Source organism: Hermetia illucens, chromosome 4, assembly GCF_905115235.1.
Source record: "Hermetia illucens chromosome 4, iHerIll2.2.curated.20191125, whole genome shotgun sequence".
NCBI classification, from domain to species: Eukaryota; Metazoa; Arthropoda; class Insecta; order Diptera; family Stratiomyidae; genus Hermetia; species Hermetia illucens.
The window spans coordinates 17345815-17360813 of record NC_051852.1 but is presented as its reverse complement, the minus strand read 5'-3'; the positions used below and the strand labels follow the sequence as shown (position 1 = coordinate 17360813).

The 14999-nt window shown below is 46.5% G+C and overlaps 1 protein-coding gene across 1 annotated transcript in view; it reads left to right on the top strand.

The window, feature by feature from the left end:
• Positions 1-3247: 3247 nt before the first annotated feature.
• LOC119654921 overlaps positions 3248-14999 on the top strand; it is an 89875-nt gene continuing 78123 nt past the window's right edge. Inside the window, exon 1 of the mRNA XM_038060570.1 lies at positions 3248-3720. Within this exon, the coding sequence (XP_037916498.1) occupies positions 3671-3720 (50 nt within the window). The 5' untranslated portion in view covers positions 3248-3670. The remainder of the gene's footprint in view (positions 3721-14999) is intronic.

Sequence of the window (14999 nt, the reverse complement as noted above, 5' to 3'; positions counted from 1 at the left end):
GTAAATGCAGTCAGTCAGGCTATAAAGCGAACACCTGCAATGAAAAAAAGCTGCGACCTATGCAGGGACCATGGCATGTCTGATGAGAACGTTGCGCATACTGCGGACTCAGGGCGATGTCCAGTCTTCAGAGCAGGATTAGATAGAACTAGGATGCGGTCAACATGGTTCACATCCTATAAATTAATATGCACCGGAGTGCAACCGCTCACGAGTTACAAGCAACGTTCCGGCACCCAGGCTGCGAACGAAGCATTCCAGGCGTAACCTTCGCGTCGGAGTCACTGGTGCCGCTTGTAGACGGGTGGGGAGTTGTGGAAGACTTCTCGGCAAGCACCCATCAGTAAATTCCCTTCAAACTTGTGGACACAAACTCTCCGTGTGCCCAACAGCGGCACTCTTTCTGTGCATAGGACGCTGCGAAAGTGAACACCGGAAGGTTTGTCGAAACTCCTGGAACAGATGGGGCCGCGCTGGAGGGTACTTCTGGGGGCCGTGGCGCTGCAGTCGACATTGTCGTAAATTCAGTTATGAACCTGATAACGACAGCCTGCGAAGCCTCCATTCCCAGGAGGTCATCGATTCGTGGGAAACCTTCTATGTATTGGTGGAGAGTGAAAATTGCAGGTCTTCGGAAGGAGTGTCACAGACTCCGCTGCTTAACACAACTTTTTTGTCCAACCAGACAAACGTAGATGTTTGTACAAGCGACCAACAGGAGACATGTACGATAATGACGGAGTACAAATCAGCCAAAAGGAGACTTCACAGCGCAATAAACAGGAGCAGAGCTCGCTGTTTGCAGGATCTGTTCGACGAGGTGAATGGGGATCCGTGGGGCTCGGTTACAAACTGGTAACCCGAAAAATGGGGGCTCTGCGGAAACCCTTAAGGTCGAGCAGATGGACCGCGCATCCCATATAGGATGATGACGTCCACCTTCCACTTTTCTCTATAAAAGTGTTGGAAAGAGCAGTCCTCTCTATGAAAAGCAAGAAACCGCCAGGACCCGATAGTATTCCAGCAGAGGTATATAAACTGGTATTTCAACAGAACTACTGCTTGGCGCATTAAAGACTTGCCTGAAAGAGGGCATTTTCTCTGCTCGTTGGAAGATGGCGAAGCTAGCGCTGATCAGAAAAGAGAAAAGCGACCCCGAGTTGTCGTTTGCTGGATAAATGCTCGAAAAGCTCATCAGAAGTAGACTCGCTGAAGCAATATGCACTTCCGGAGATTTATCTCTATGGCAGTTCGATTTTAGAGCGGGGAGATCCACAGTTGATGCTGTTATGCAAGTCGTGGATGCCGTTCGACGAGCGGAGGCACAAAGCCGCCGAACTCGATGGGTGGTGCTACTCGTAACGCTTCTAGGCACATTAGACAATACTTTCCACGTGCCGAACTATCTCTTACAGATATTGAGGGACTATCTGAGGAACCATCCATCCTAGGGCTGGACCTCTGGAACGCTACCTATCATAGTCTACTTAAACTCGACATGAAAAAAGAGTTGCGCCTGATCGGTTATGCAGATAATGTCGCGGCGCTTGTTGCTGGACGCACTGTCCAACAGACGCAAAGCAGACTCGGCATATTGATGCGATGGGTAAGCGGATGGATGACTACTCATGGTTTCAACGTCACACTGGAAAAAACCAAAGTAGTCATCCTGACTGAAAAAAGAACTCCGACCCTGCGTCCCGTATCGTCCGGCGAGTCGATAATTGAGTCAAAATCAACGGTAAAGTACCCCGGGCTGACTCTTGACTCAAAGATGAGCTTTTTTGAGAAAATCAAAGTAGCAGCAAACAAGGCCGCAGCTGCTGTTTCAGCGTTAAGTAGGCTAATGGCAAATATTGAGGGTTCTCCGTCTAGCAAGTGACGTCTTCTGATGAGTTCAACGCAATCTATGCTGCTCTATCGCGCATATGTATGGGCTGATGGTTTTGCCAAGGAGAAAAACGGGTGGCGTCTGCGTACCGCACTGTCTCTGAACCGGCCGTGATGGTGATCACGAGAGGGATCCCCGTTGCTCTTCTTGCTAAGGGGCGTCAAGTCATATACAAGCGCAAGGAAGAAGAACTCAGGGAGGTGGCTGCTTGTGAAAAACGGCAACGCACCCTAGACGAGTGGCAACTCTCTTGGCAAAATGAAACTAGAAGCAAATAAACTGCGAGGCTCATCGACAACTTAGGTCCGTGGCGGGATCGAAAGCATGGTGAGACTAACTATTTCCTTACGCAGTTCTTAAGTGGGCATGAAGGTTTTCAGTCTTACTTGCCCAAGATTGGAAATGCACGATTTTCTGATTGTGTGTTTTGGAATGGAGTTGCGGACAACGCCCATCACACTTTTTTTTTCTTGTGGAAGGTAGCATGGGATTCGTCAGCAGCTCTATTTAAACGTAGGGGATCTCTATCCAGACAACATTGTTGAGGGGATACTGAGGAGTGCTGACAAATGGAGCCCTGCTGCCCATTACGTTCGGGTCCTTCTCGTTGCTAAGAAGATAGAGCTCGACCGGTGGAGGAGCCGGATGGCAGGGGATTCCTTGAATTGACAGTTCCCTTCCTCGTCTCCTTTCCCGTTGGTGGAAAAGTTCGAGGACTAGCCCGAGGTAATGTGACAAATGGATCCAGGCTAGCTCTCTGACGATACGCAGGTGTTTAGTTGGTAGTCTGACGACGTACCGTTAGGAAAGTCCAACCCTCTGTGCATTCACCTACACTACCCCCAAAAAATGATATTGTTCGAAGCGACAGGCGGATGTTTGTAGGATCACGTGAAAAGCAGAAGTGTCAAAAACTATGTTCACCATCAACTGGTTAGCACAGGGCTATGTAAAAATGTATTAATGGATACTTCAACGAGGCCGAACTTAATTGTCTGCCGGGTCACTATTCGCCACTTTCAAGTTGTTTGTTTAGCTCTTTCTCCATAGCAAATGACAGTCGGGTCAGGATGACTTCAACATCCCATGCTCATCACAGAATTCCATGAACCTATTCTGGCTCGCATATATCCAACCAGTTATGAAATCCTGACAAACAATTACATCCCCTCCAAAGCTCCCTTTTCAGGCGCAAGCTCAACAAGGACACATGGATTTCACTCGTATACGTGCTTCCAATCCTTAAGCTTTCATCACGTCCTTCAGGCTTGGCGGAAATGAATTTTTAATGCACCTAAAAGCTTCCTCGAACTCAACTTCAGACCGCCAGAAGACCCGCAGGCAGAAACAGTTAAAAGCGAACGTGCAACCAAATAGGCGGAATTGTACGATGACTCCGGCAAGGACATAGCAAGGCCAGCACCGTTTCGACACCCCATTCGTTGAACAATTAGGCGGCCGTTTCTTTGCCAGCCTCATTAGAGGCGTGAAGATTGGAACTCATTCTGTATTCTTGGTGTGTGCTTTTGTCGGTCGGTCCTCAAAGTCGTTAACTTAATCCGCAAAGATAACAGGATTCGTGGGCTTTGCTTTTATGTTGATTATTCCGGTCATAGGGGCGGCCAAGTGTTCTTAGTGCAGACTATTCTGTGGTTAAGTGTAATTGGAGGTGTTTACTCTTGAGTAAGAGGATGCAATGTAGCTCTCCTGTTCAAGTGTGTGGTTAACGTGGAGCGATCCGGGAGCTGAAAAAAACGCAACAAGTGAAAAGTGACCGCAATGTCCGAGAACCAGGAGAAGTCCAAGGAGCGGAGCAAGGAGGGCGAAAGGTAAAGAATGGTCAATGTATGCACGTTCCCAGATTGGAATCACTGTTGAAATCTCTCTCCATCTCTTGTAGCACTGGTTTAATGCTCTTGTGTCTGGCATATGTACTTCCTATGTAGGTTGGCCAAGTTCGGATACAAATCAATCGATACCTTGGCTCGAACCGAGAGGTTCGACGTGTGCCAGCGGCAGGACTTCTAGGACTTTGACTCAAGGCACACTTCTTCTGTGCGTGCCCGTCGGAATGTAAATCGAAATAACATTCATCATGTTGTACATCACGCAAGAGGTGGCTGCATACGGTCTCCCCCTTTCGAGCGGGCAATACCCACTATGCCCGTCTATCCCTTTGACTGTTGCCCTTCCCATTTGATATCGATGCAGCCACTTTGATGGTATTTAAAGCTTTTTTCGAGTTCGTTTGCTTCTCGCCTGCTTGCTGGAGTATAAACAAAAATTCGATATGCGTTAGGTGTTTTGGAGCCGAGCCTGCCAGTGCGTTGATGTATATACGCACAGGATACATAAAGTAATAGCATCCAATACACAAGTAAGTGTGTATCCTTCTAACGACTGTGCCCTAGGGCGAGATAATTTTCTAGTACATTGGGATTTTCAATTTCCACACACCAAAGTGCCGAGGAGCGTTTAGTGCTTTGGGCAATCTATTTTCGTTTAGTGCGGCATTATCCTTCGACGAATGTATATCAGTGTCCCCCAAATATCGAACAAATGAGAAATTACGAATGTGAGAAAGCCATTTGGCAGCACATTACCCTCAGTTATTGCTGAACAAAGCAAACGTTTGGTTTCGCCGGAAATAATAGGGAGAGGGTGTATTTACCATGTGCCAGAGGAGGTCATGATAAAGGCAAACAACAATGGCAGTTAGTCGACGAAATAATAATGTTTGAGACGTTTTCCTCCTCACATCAATTATAATAAGTGGAAGTCGCTTTGATGCAGTTAAGCCATTGTCGTAGGACCGAATTGTAAGTCACTTTTCTCTCGTCCTCTTAACGACACACTCGCTCCCTGGTACCTAGATTACGATATAATAAAAGCGACTTGTTCATCTCAAAGTTTTATGGAAAGTCCTTAAAGTTTCTCATAAAGTAAAACCGTCACGATGCCTGATGCCTCCCTGCAACAGTCGTCCTTGTCGTCGTCCCTTAAAAACACAATCTGAATACACAGGATTCCAACCGTTTGTGGGAAGGTGCAGTGTTTGTGTAATAAAAGTTGTCGCGCGGACCTGGCACTAAGATTTTACATCCCCCACGTCACAGGCAGATCCTTGGTTCCTGGCGATTATTAAAATTTCAAAGCAAACGAACCAACGAGATAAATTATTGCGTTAACCTCCAGCGGTTAATATGATGTATGGGCTGACTCTGCATCAAAAATAGATGGAATTCGCGGAGTGGTCGGAAGTTTTTATTATCACAATCTGAATTAAAGGCTTGAAAAAGGATATGGTAATTGGTTCCGTCGCGACCACGAATTTATTTTTGAAATGTAAATGGGTGAAAATATGATAAATTGGTGGAAACTGTCGCTTTCCAGACAATTTATTATTTGGTGTTTGTGGGTTGCCGTAAACCCCTAAGCCTGTGTGGGGCATACCACGTCCACCACGCCCACGTGCCGTAGTTGGCGATTCCTGATAGTTGTCACAGTTAATTTGTGGGTAGTGGTCAATTCAATTTGATGATTGGAATACTTGTATTGGAATTTTCTGTAGTCCTTTCTTGAACTGTCTTTTTTATTATAACAAAAATTATCCTTCAGTTATAAAGGGTTGTTCAGGCTACCTATTCGACTCTTATAATTAAATAAGTAAATTGGTATCTGGGCTCTTGGGATATATAAAAAGATTGCCATGTTCCAGTGAAGGTCCTTGTAAACCTACGCCAACAGGATGACAATCAATCTTTATTTTTGGACAAGTAACTGAGCCTGTCATGAATTCATTTCCTAATAAATTCGAGAAAATATAGGAAACATTTCCAAAAAAGCGTCTTCTGGCTCCTGGTTGAATGACCACAAAAAGAACGAAAGACAATCTCTTGGCAAACTCTTGTCAATGGGCGCCTATTTTCGTGGGACGCTCTTTAAAAAGAGAATATATAACAATAAGAATCAGGCCAAGATTAGAAGGCAATTTGGGGTCGGGTTATTCAAGAATTACCTCAAGGCAAGATCTGTACGATAAAAAAAATGAATTTATCAAACCAACCTTGGGGGTAATTGCCAAGCAATTGGGAAAAGTACTCATTAAGAGAGGATTGGTAGTGAAAAATCCGGAATAATTCATAGTTGATATGTAGAAAACGTTTTTGAAACTACATCCATGACATCTTGCTACGACTTTGATGTCTAAGGGTAGCTTGATAAATTCTGAGATTATCAAATGAGAAACATTGAAGAGAAGATCGTCTGATAACATACTAGCCACCCCAATGGCCGCTAATGTGTTCAAGTCTAGTTCAATGCCTCAGGTCATCCACGCCCAGTGATCTTGCATGCACCTCACTGCAGTCGAAACAGAACTGATTCTAGATATCACAAACAACTATTCTCACATTCAATGTCTGAAACCATCCATCTAGTTGTCGATACTAACAGCAATAGCATCACACAACAGGAAGCGAAAGTCGCTGAATATTTGCTGACTATTTTTTTTTTGTTTGAGGATCAAATTAAGGGCGGATTACCGTACCGTACTCCTGGATAGTGTGACTCTTGAGAGTACCCCTCTCCCGCTTTTAGTAATGCGCTTTTGTACTCTTGAAAGCCAAGTGGTAATAGACGAGAATCTGATGCCGGGTTCCTTCTGATGTCTACCGCAAGGTGCCCTCTCTTGACCTGGGAGCCGGTTTTTGACAGACTTCTAACTACAAGATTCCGGTCCAGACTAAGCAGTATCACCATTTTACAATGCTGTGCAATTTAACGAAGGCTTCCTATTTAGAGGAGAAGGATGCTTTCTACGAGCAATTAGACGTAGTTTAGGGGAGGCTTCCTAAAAGTGACATTTTGATAGTAATGGATGATCCGAATGTCAAGGTGGGTTCTGACAACACCTTTCTCGGACATAATACATATGGGGAACACGGTTCGTGGATTTCTGCAATTTCCACGGCGTCGTCATTGTTCGACCACAGAGTTTGCCATAAGGTCAGTTTGGTTTCAACTAACCAACGCCGTATGAGCAATTAGAACGACCACTTTGCGATCAGCAGTAGATTTAGGAGCTGTCTGTTGGATGTACATAACAAGAGAGGTGCTGATATCGGCCTCGAAAGGGATCACCATCTGATGGTCGCTTGTGTTCCCTTACGAGGTGCGTCCGCCACTTCTCGCAAAATTGGAGAGCTGCGCCCCTTAAGTTCAACATCGACCGTTTATATAAACCAGCTGTCGCTCCACTGTGGAAGAGCTATCTTGCTGATCGAACGACAGATATACTTAGTAACCCGCCTGAGAATATCGATGAGCATTGGGCTGTCGTCAAAGGTGCTCTTTTCTCAGGTGTTACACAGGTCGTCGGCCATGTCCCGAAGGCACGTCATAAGATCTGGCTGACTGCGTGTGTTCTGGAAGCGGATCAATGAACGAAAGGGCTTGAAGGTTCTACTTGCTGTCGCGAAAGATGGTGGGGGTGATGCGCTCGAATTCCAATACCGAGCGAAATTCGGGGAAGTTAAGTATAGTGTTCGCCGTGACAATAGAAAATTTTATATTACGCTAGTCAGGGAAGCAGAAGATGCCGCAGATCGCAATGATTTCAGGAATGTATACCGCATCACGGAAGAGCTTTCATGTGGTCGCTAATCTTTCGATAGTCCTGTGAAGGATGTCAGCGGTCGAATTCTGCACAACTGAAGAAGTGGAAGGAACACTTCACCGTGGTTCTTAACCGTATCGCATCCGGTGAGATTCCTCCTCTTGTGGATGAAATGGCTGGTCACTGTAACATGCGGATACGGACTGTTCCTCCAAGCAGAATAGAAATCATTTCGGCCATCAATGCATTCAAGCAGAATAAAGCTGCTGGGCTTAACGGTCTCTCCGCAGAATTATATATCGTTGCACCTACAGATGATCTGCTCTTTCCACTCGTACAGAAATCTTGGGAATCCCAGAGAGACCCGTTTTGAGTGTGACAATTGGAGAGATATCTACGTGCTCCCTGTCATTGCAAAAATAATAGCTAAAATAATTTTGGAACGCATCGAAGAACATCTTGAAAATTTGATCCGCTGTTATGGGTGACGTTTTTTATGCTGCCTTATCCGGAGGATGTGGAAGAGTTCAATGGACAATGATATCTCTCCGCAAACACCTCGACTACGCTGATGATATCTGCTTGCTCTCTCACCGGACCATGGACTTTCACCAAATGGCTCTGGAACCAGTAGGTTTGGACTGAAGATAAACACCGACAAAACCAAGGTTCTCAGACTGACAGGTCAACGCATTCTCCTTATCTGCATTAATGAGCAGATCATCGAAAGCGTCGATCAATTTGTATATTTAGGAACTGTGGTTTCTGCGACGGTGGCACCGAACTGGATGTCGTTCGACGCATTAACAGCGGTCACACTTGAAGGAGGAGCGACAATGGCATTGCGAGGTATGCCATGCAGTGGAATCCACTCTCCCTGGATGTCCGACGAGTGGGTCGACCCAGTGGCACTTGGCGCAGAATAGTAGAGGGGGAGTGCGAGTGCCTCGGAAGTCGTGGACGGAGCTGAAGCTCATTTCAGATAACCGTGAGCGATGGCGAGTAGGTGTGGTTGACGCGCTACAACATACCAAGGGGTTAATTGCAACCATAGATAACGTTGCCTCCTACACTTTAATGGGGATCCAAATAGGCAGTAGAAAAAAGGATAAAACGATGTATTTTCCGGTTGACATTAGAACGAACTGATGGAGGAGGATCGAGGGTCAAAGTTAGTAAAAAATACTCGCGACGTTGAAAAAGCACTGCTAAAGAGGCTAAGGCCGTTTTCGATTCTTTTGCAATGGAAAGACCAAATTATCACCGAGCATTTCGCTTATTTAGACGATTCTTGTTCTTCACAAATTTCTGATCCAGCTTAGTATTGTATTTTATCGCTTTATCAAGTTGCTTTTAGTAAAGGGCTACTTGTATATGGTATCCTGGCCGAACCGGGAAACATAAATTGATGCTCTATTCCCAAGCCCCTTGTTCTTGCAGAATATGGCTCTAAATCTATGCCCTGAGAAGTGCAACGCCCTTTTCATGTCGCATTTCCAGGCTCACCTCACGCAAAGTGTTTGACGTGCCCTTATGTCCTATAAGTGCTTTCATGAGTGACTATGCTTTGCCCAAATACCATACGACTTCATTGGCGACGTATGCTTCACTGAATGAAGAATGCATTTGGCGAATGGAAATTTGGTATCTTAATCCTTTGGGACCAGGCCGATTAATCAACGTAAAGAAGCCAGCAGTAGGGAATTGATTCTCTCCAAAGCGTTTGCCAACCGACAAAATATAGCAATATAGATACGTTCCTTGCTAAACTGGACGAGGAAAGTAAACTTCAAAAATTTTGTTCAACGAAGATATGTGCGCATCAGAAGTCCGTAGCACTGTGGAGAGACAATCCGGATAGGTGATGAACTTATCTGGGTTTGACCATTACAATTTCTATTCCGGCCCCCTGCAAAAACGATGGCCTTGGGAGGATATAAATTGGATGCGGACTCAGGGACCTTTTAATATTTTAAACAAAGCCACCCTTCCTGGATTCCCGGACATAGGAATGTAGAAAAGAATGAGCGGGCTGACTGGCCAGGCGAGGCCCTGCTCTCAGTAGATGTCCTGCTGGAGACTGTCGGGGTGGAATCTACTCGCACTTCTTAACCGTCTCTGACTTCAGGTGGTAAGACTCACCACCTGTGCTAGGTAAAGAGATTTGGCCCTCCTATAACAAGACCCGATCGCAAGAGCTTTCGGGCCAGATGCGTGCAAACGCCTGCAGGATTGCAACGGTCTGTACGGGCCACTGGCGTATGGAAGACGATGCCGTCAAACCCGGCATGCCCTACAATTCGTATTGCAGAAACTGTAAAGAGGGGAGGGGGGAAACTCTCAAGCACTTTTTTTACGATTGATCAGCTCTAGTTAGAATCAGATTGTGGATGCTAGGCAAATAATCTTTTGGATATCAAAGAAGTCTCTTGTCTCTAGGATGGGAGAGCTACTATCCTTCTTGAATACTAATGGGGCTGGCTCTGAAAATCTGACGTGGCTACAATCCGCTCCCTTGCTATTTCCACAGCGGTCTTAGGAGTTTGTGGCATCAAAAGGGTGAAACAGCGATGATGATATTAGATATAACAATTCCCTCACCTTCTGGATTTGCCTCCGAAAGAGATTTAAATGATCTTGGCAGCAAATTAAGAAGGTGGACTTGTAGAGCGCCCAGTGTCATGCGTAGAGAGATGGGAGTAACTTTTGCGTAGACAAACCTTCTTCGTAAGTGCGAAGGCAAACAAGTCACGGTCACTTCGGTAACGATCAATCGTAAGGCCCGCACAGCCAAGTCTGTGACCTCCTCTTTAAATTGAATGTGGCAGGGAGGTTCAGTAAAAATAACAATGCAGTAGAGCCACCAATTGCGAAATATTTAGTAGTCAAACTGCGGCAAACCAAGGGTCGGGAGCTTTAGATTTCATATCGCCTACTCTGCAGCCCAAAAATCCACTTTCTTATATCATGGATATGGGAGTTAAGTCAGTGGTATTAAGAACCAACCAATGTTATTAAGAACCATTCCAAAAGTGTTCTTAATCAGCCACCTGATTTTTTTTGTCATAGCATTCCTTAGACTGCAGCTTAAAGATGTTAAGTGCGCAGTATCATCATCAACAGCGCAACAACCGGTATCCGGTCTACCTTATTAAGGAACTCCAGACATCCGCCAATTCGAATTCCTTTCATCTCAGGCAGGGTCTGCCTCGTTTTCATTTTCTACCATAGATATTGCCCTTATAGGCTTTTAGGGATTAAGTGACCCGCCCACCGTAACCTATTGAGCCGGATTTTATCCACAACGGCCATTGTATCGTTCATAGATTTCCTCCTTATGTAGGCTGCGAAATCGCCCATCCTCATATAGGTGGTCAAAAATTTTTCGGAGGATTCTTCTCACGAACGCGGCCAACAGTTCGCAATTTTCCTTGCTAAGAACCCAAGTCTCCGAGGAATACATGAGGACTGGCAAGATCATTGTCTTGTACAGTAAGAGCTTTGACACTATGGTGAGACTGATCCCCCATGCATTAACTTTCCATATTGGATAGTTCTAATGAATGTTCCATTGGGAATGCCCTCACCGTAGGGGATATAAGCAGTCCAATAAAGAATCTCCTTATTTTTTTCTTGGTTTTATTATGTACAATTTGATCGCTTTACTGTCACTATGACGTAGGTCGTGACCAAGGTAGTCTGGAGGTCTTGTGAAACCACTTTGCTGGAGCGGAGTACAATAGGTCATCAAGTCAAAAAATTAGGTCCCTAATTTCCTCACTTTCGACGATTGGCCAGGGCAGTGACCGCTATACAATGCTACAAATTTATTGGAGAAATATTGCATCTCATCTAATCTTTAAATGAAGAAGGTGTGAGCTGCGGATTCCCTTCACTGGCCTCAGGGGTCACACTCGCAATTTCCAGTGTGACAACCCCAAGCCTTTAGCCGACCCTGTTTGTTCCTGAACCTCCTTGACTTTCCCCTGCTCTGCTGATATGAAGCATTGGAGTGGTGGTATTCAGGCTGTCCTGGATATGGAAGTCATTCTAAAACCGCAACGTTATTATGAACCCCATTTGCAATACAAATCTGCGAACCCTGCGTATCGAATGAATGAAGTTAGGGGTCGCCCGATAACAAGAAATCAGAATTCGTAGCCACTTCTCAACACCAGCTTAGCTTCCGCCACGGAAGCCACATATTAGCTTGATATTTGATTGCCACTCGGTCCAGGTTCTTTCTCTAGTTCTTTACTGAAGTGCTACACCATAGCAAGGTAGGTAGGTGTCAAGGGGGTGGAGGGACATAAGATAACAGATTCGTAACGGGAGCAGTGGAGGAAATATTAAAACCAGTCCAATAGGGATGGAGGAACCTTCACGAGTGGAGTTACCTCATGCAGCGAAAATTTAGTGATATAACGACGATGGTGTTATGGTCGCGGAGATACCTCACTTTCAAAAAAAATTTGACACGTATTCGATTTTCTGTCTAATACGGGTTTACAAAACCTAAGGGCGTGCTTGCTTGTGGCAAACTTTTCAAAGTACAATCAAGATACTCTTCAGTCTAGATCTCGTCGCAGAGGTCTCTAAGCCCTTTAGAGACCCCAGGAGGATCGACTGGAGAAAGTTTGGTCAGGTAATTAAGAACAAACTCTCCGGTGCGCAAATTAGTAGGATTGGCACGACAGACGAACTGGAGTCAAAGGTCGGGGCTCTGGAGAAGGCTTTTGATACCGCCTTCAAAGTCTCGTGCCCTGCTAAATACAGTAAAAAGACCCTGCCACCGTGGTGGAACGAAGATCTCTCTAGTCCAGGAAGCTGACCAGAGAAATCTTCAACATCTGCTACAGGCAAAAATACTGGCAGCCATACAAGGACTGCCTAAAGAAGTACAAGTCGGCCATCAGGACCGCCAAGAGGCGGTCTTGGCTAGACTATTGTCAGAACATTGAAAGCACTAGTGAATCCGCGAGGCTCAATAAGATTCTGTCCAAGGAACATAAGAGTCCATCCTTCCTTAAAAAGTCGGAAGGCTCCTGGACGGAATCTTCTAGTGAAACCTTGGAGCTGCTGGTGCAAACGCACTTTCCCTCCAGCGAGGAGGACTGTGAGTCAGAACCTCGCTTGGAGGGTTTGCGGCAACCCCAGCTGTGCGAGACTATCAAATCGGTAATTACCGGGGATAGGATCGGGCTATAAACAGCTTCTCCGCATACAAATCTCCAGTCCCAGATGGCATAATGCCAGTCATGCTACAGAAGCAGCAGGAAAGAGTTGTGCCGTGGCTTGTTGAGATTTATCGGAGCTGCATCACTTTAGGATACGTACCGCAGTCCTGGAGGCGCGCACGGGTGGTTTTCATACCGAAAGCGGGCAGGCGAGGTCATGAGTCCGCGAAGGACTTTTGGCCAATCAGCCTGACCTCTTTCGTGCTGAAGACCCTAGAATGCGTCCTGGACATTCATTTAAGGACGATTATAGAGAGAACGCCTTTCTCTAAGTCCCAGCATGCCTACCTCAAAGGAAAATCCACAGAAACCGCCCTCCACGAGGTAATTGGTACGGATGAGCAGTCGGACAAGGACAGGCTGTATACCCTTGCTGCCTTCTTGGATATAGAGGGAGCTTTCAACAACGCCAATACCAACGCCATCAAGGAAGCCTTGACCGGTATTGGATTGGAGGAGTATCTCACGCATTGGATTATATCCATGCTGAGTACCAGGATAATACAGTCCGATCTGGGAAGCAACCACTTGACCAAAGCTGTGAACAGAGGCACGCCCCAGGGTGGTGCTATCTCACCGGTGCTCTGGTTAATAGTAATGGACAAAATTTTACGTACATTGGACAACAGCGGGATGTACACCGCTGTAGTGCGTCCGATCCTGACGTACGGATCTATTGTATGGTGGCAGGCTTTGAAGAAGAAATACAATGGAACGAAGCTTAATAGGATTCAAAGAACCGCGTGTGCAGGTGCTACGGGGGCTCTGCAGTCCTGCCCGGCAGATGCTCTCAATGTACTCCTGCATCTCCTCCCCCTTGACCTCCACATCAAATATGTTGCAGCGTGCGGTGCCGTCAGACTACGTGAGTCCGGATGCTGGGCAGCGAAGTCCTACGGCCACAGCAACATTCTAGATGAAATACCTCGAGAAATCTGGGCATCCCCCACGGACTATGTCACACGCAAGCTGGACTTCACGAGAAACTTTGCTGTGGACCTTCCAACCAGGGCAAAGTGGAAGACCGGCGGCGTGTTGCAAGACTATGACACGGTATTCTTTACGGACGGATCAAAGATGGCCTATGGAGTCGGCGCGGGGGTTTTCTCGATCACATACGGTGTATCCAAGTCGTATGGTCTCCCAGGTTTTCACCAGTGTATTCTAGGCGGAAGTACTGGCGATATTGGAAGTCTGTCGATGGCTGGAGCGTGATTCGAGCCCCAAGCGTAACATAGCCATTCTGACCGACAGCCAAGCGGCCATCAAGGCCTTGTACTCAACGACGACATCTTCCCGGTTGGTGGGGCAGTGCAGAGACACGCTCAACCATCTGGACGGCACGCTCAAGATCACTCTCCTCTGGGTTCCCGGGCATAGGAACATAGAGGGGAATGAGCGGGCTGACGGATTGGCCAGGCAAGGCTCTGCTCTTGGCAGTCCCTCGGGGAATGCAGTCGGTGTTCCGCTGGCGGCTGTCGGGGGCCGAGTCTACTCGCACTACCTAGCAGCCGCGGGCCTGAGATGGCGAAGGCTTACAAGCTGTGCCAAATCAAGAAGAATTTGGCCCGCTTATAACATAGCCCGATCACGAGAGCTCCTGTGCCAGACGCGTGCAAATGCATTCAAGATTACGGCGGTCTGCACGGGGTACTGGCCCATAGGGGACCATGCCGCTAGGCTCGGCTTACCCTACAACTCGCATTGCTGCTTTCCTTCGTGATTGCTACGGGCTGGCTCTGAAGATCCGAGCCAGCTGGACTCTGCTTCCCTGTTCCTATAACAACAGTCACGGTCTTAGGAGTTTGTGGCATCAAAACGGCGCACCAAAGCGCTAATTGGGCTCCTCGGAGTGGCCACTGATACCTACCTACCTACAATCAAGAATACCACAAACTCCTCACGAACTTCTCAGGGTCTCAGCGACACTCTTTACTTAAACTCACAATGTCTCCTGTCCTGCCGATTTCGATATTGTTGTCGGGGAACGTAGACAATGGAAATGATGTGCCAGCTATGTCCTCATGAATTAGCCACATGTGTTGCTACAATGCCACTACACCATTTGCAACGCGACAGGAAAACAAACTACTGATGGAATCTCGTTGCTGAGATCTTCATGTTTGCGAGTGAGGAAACTTCGCCAAAGGGCAAGATTGCTACAGCCAGCTGAGAATTTATGCAAATACGACATGGAGAGGCAATGCCTTAAAGGTTGCAATAAACAGGGTCATTAAGTTAAAACGACTTTAAG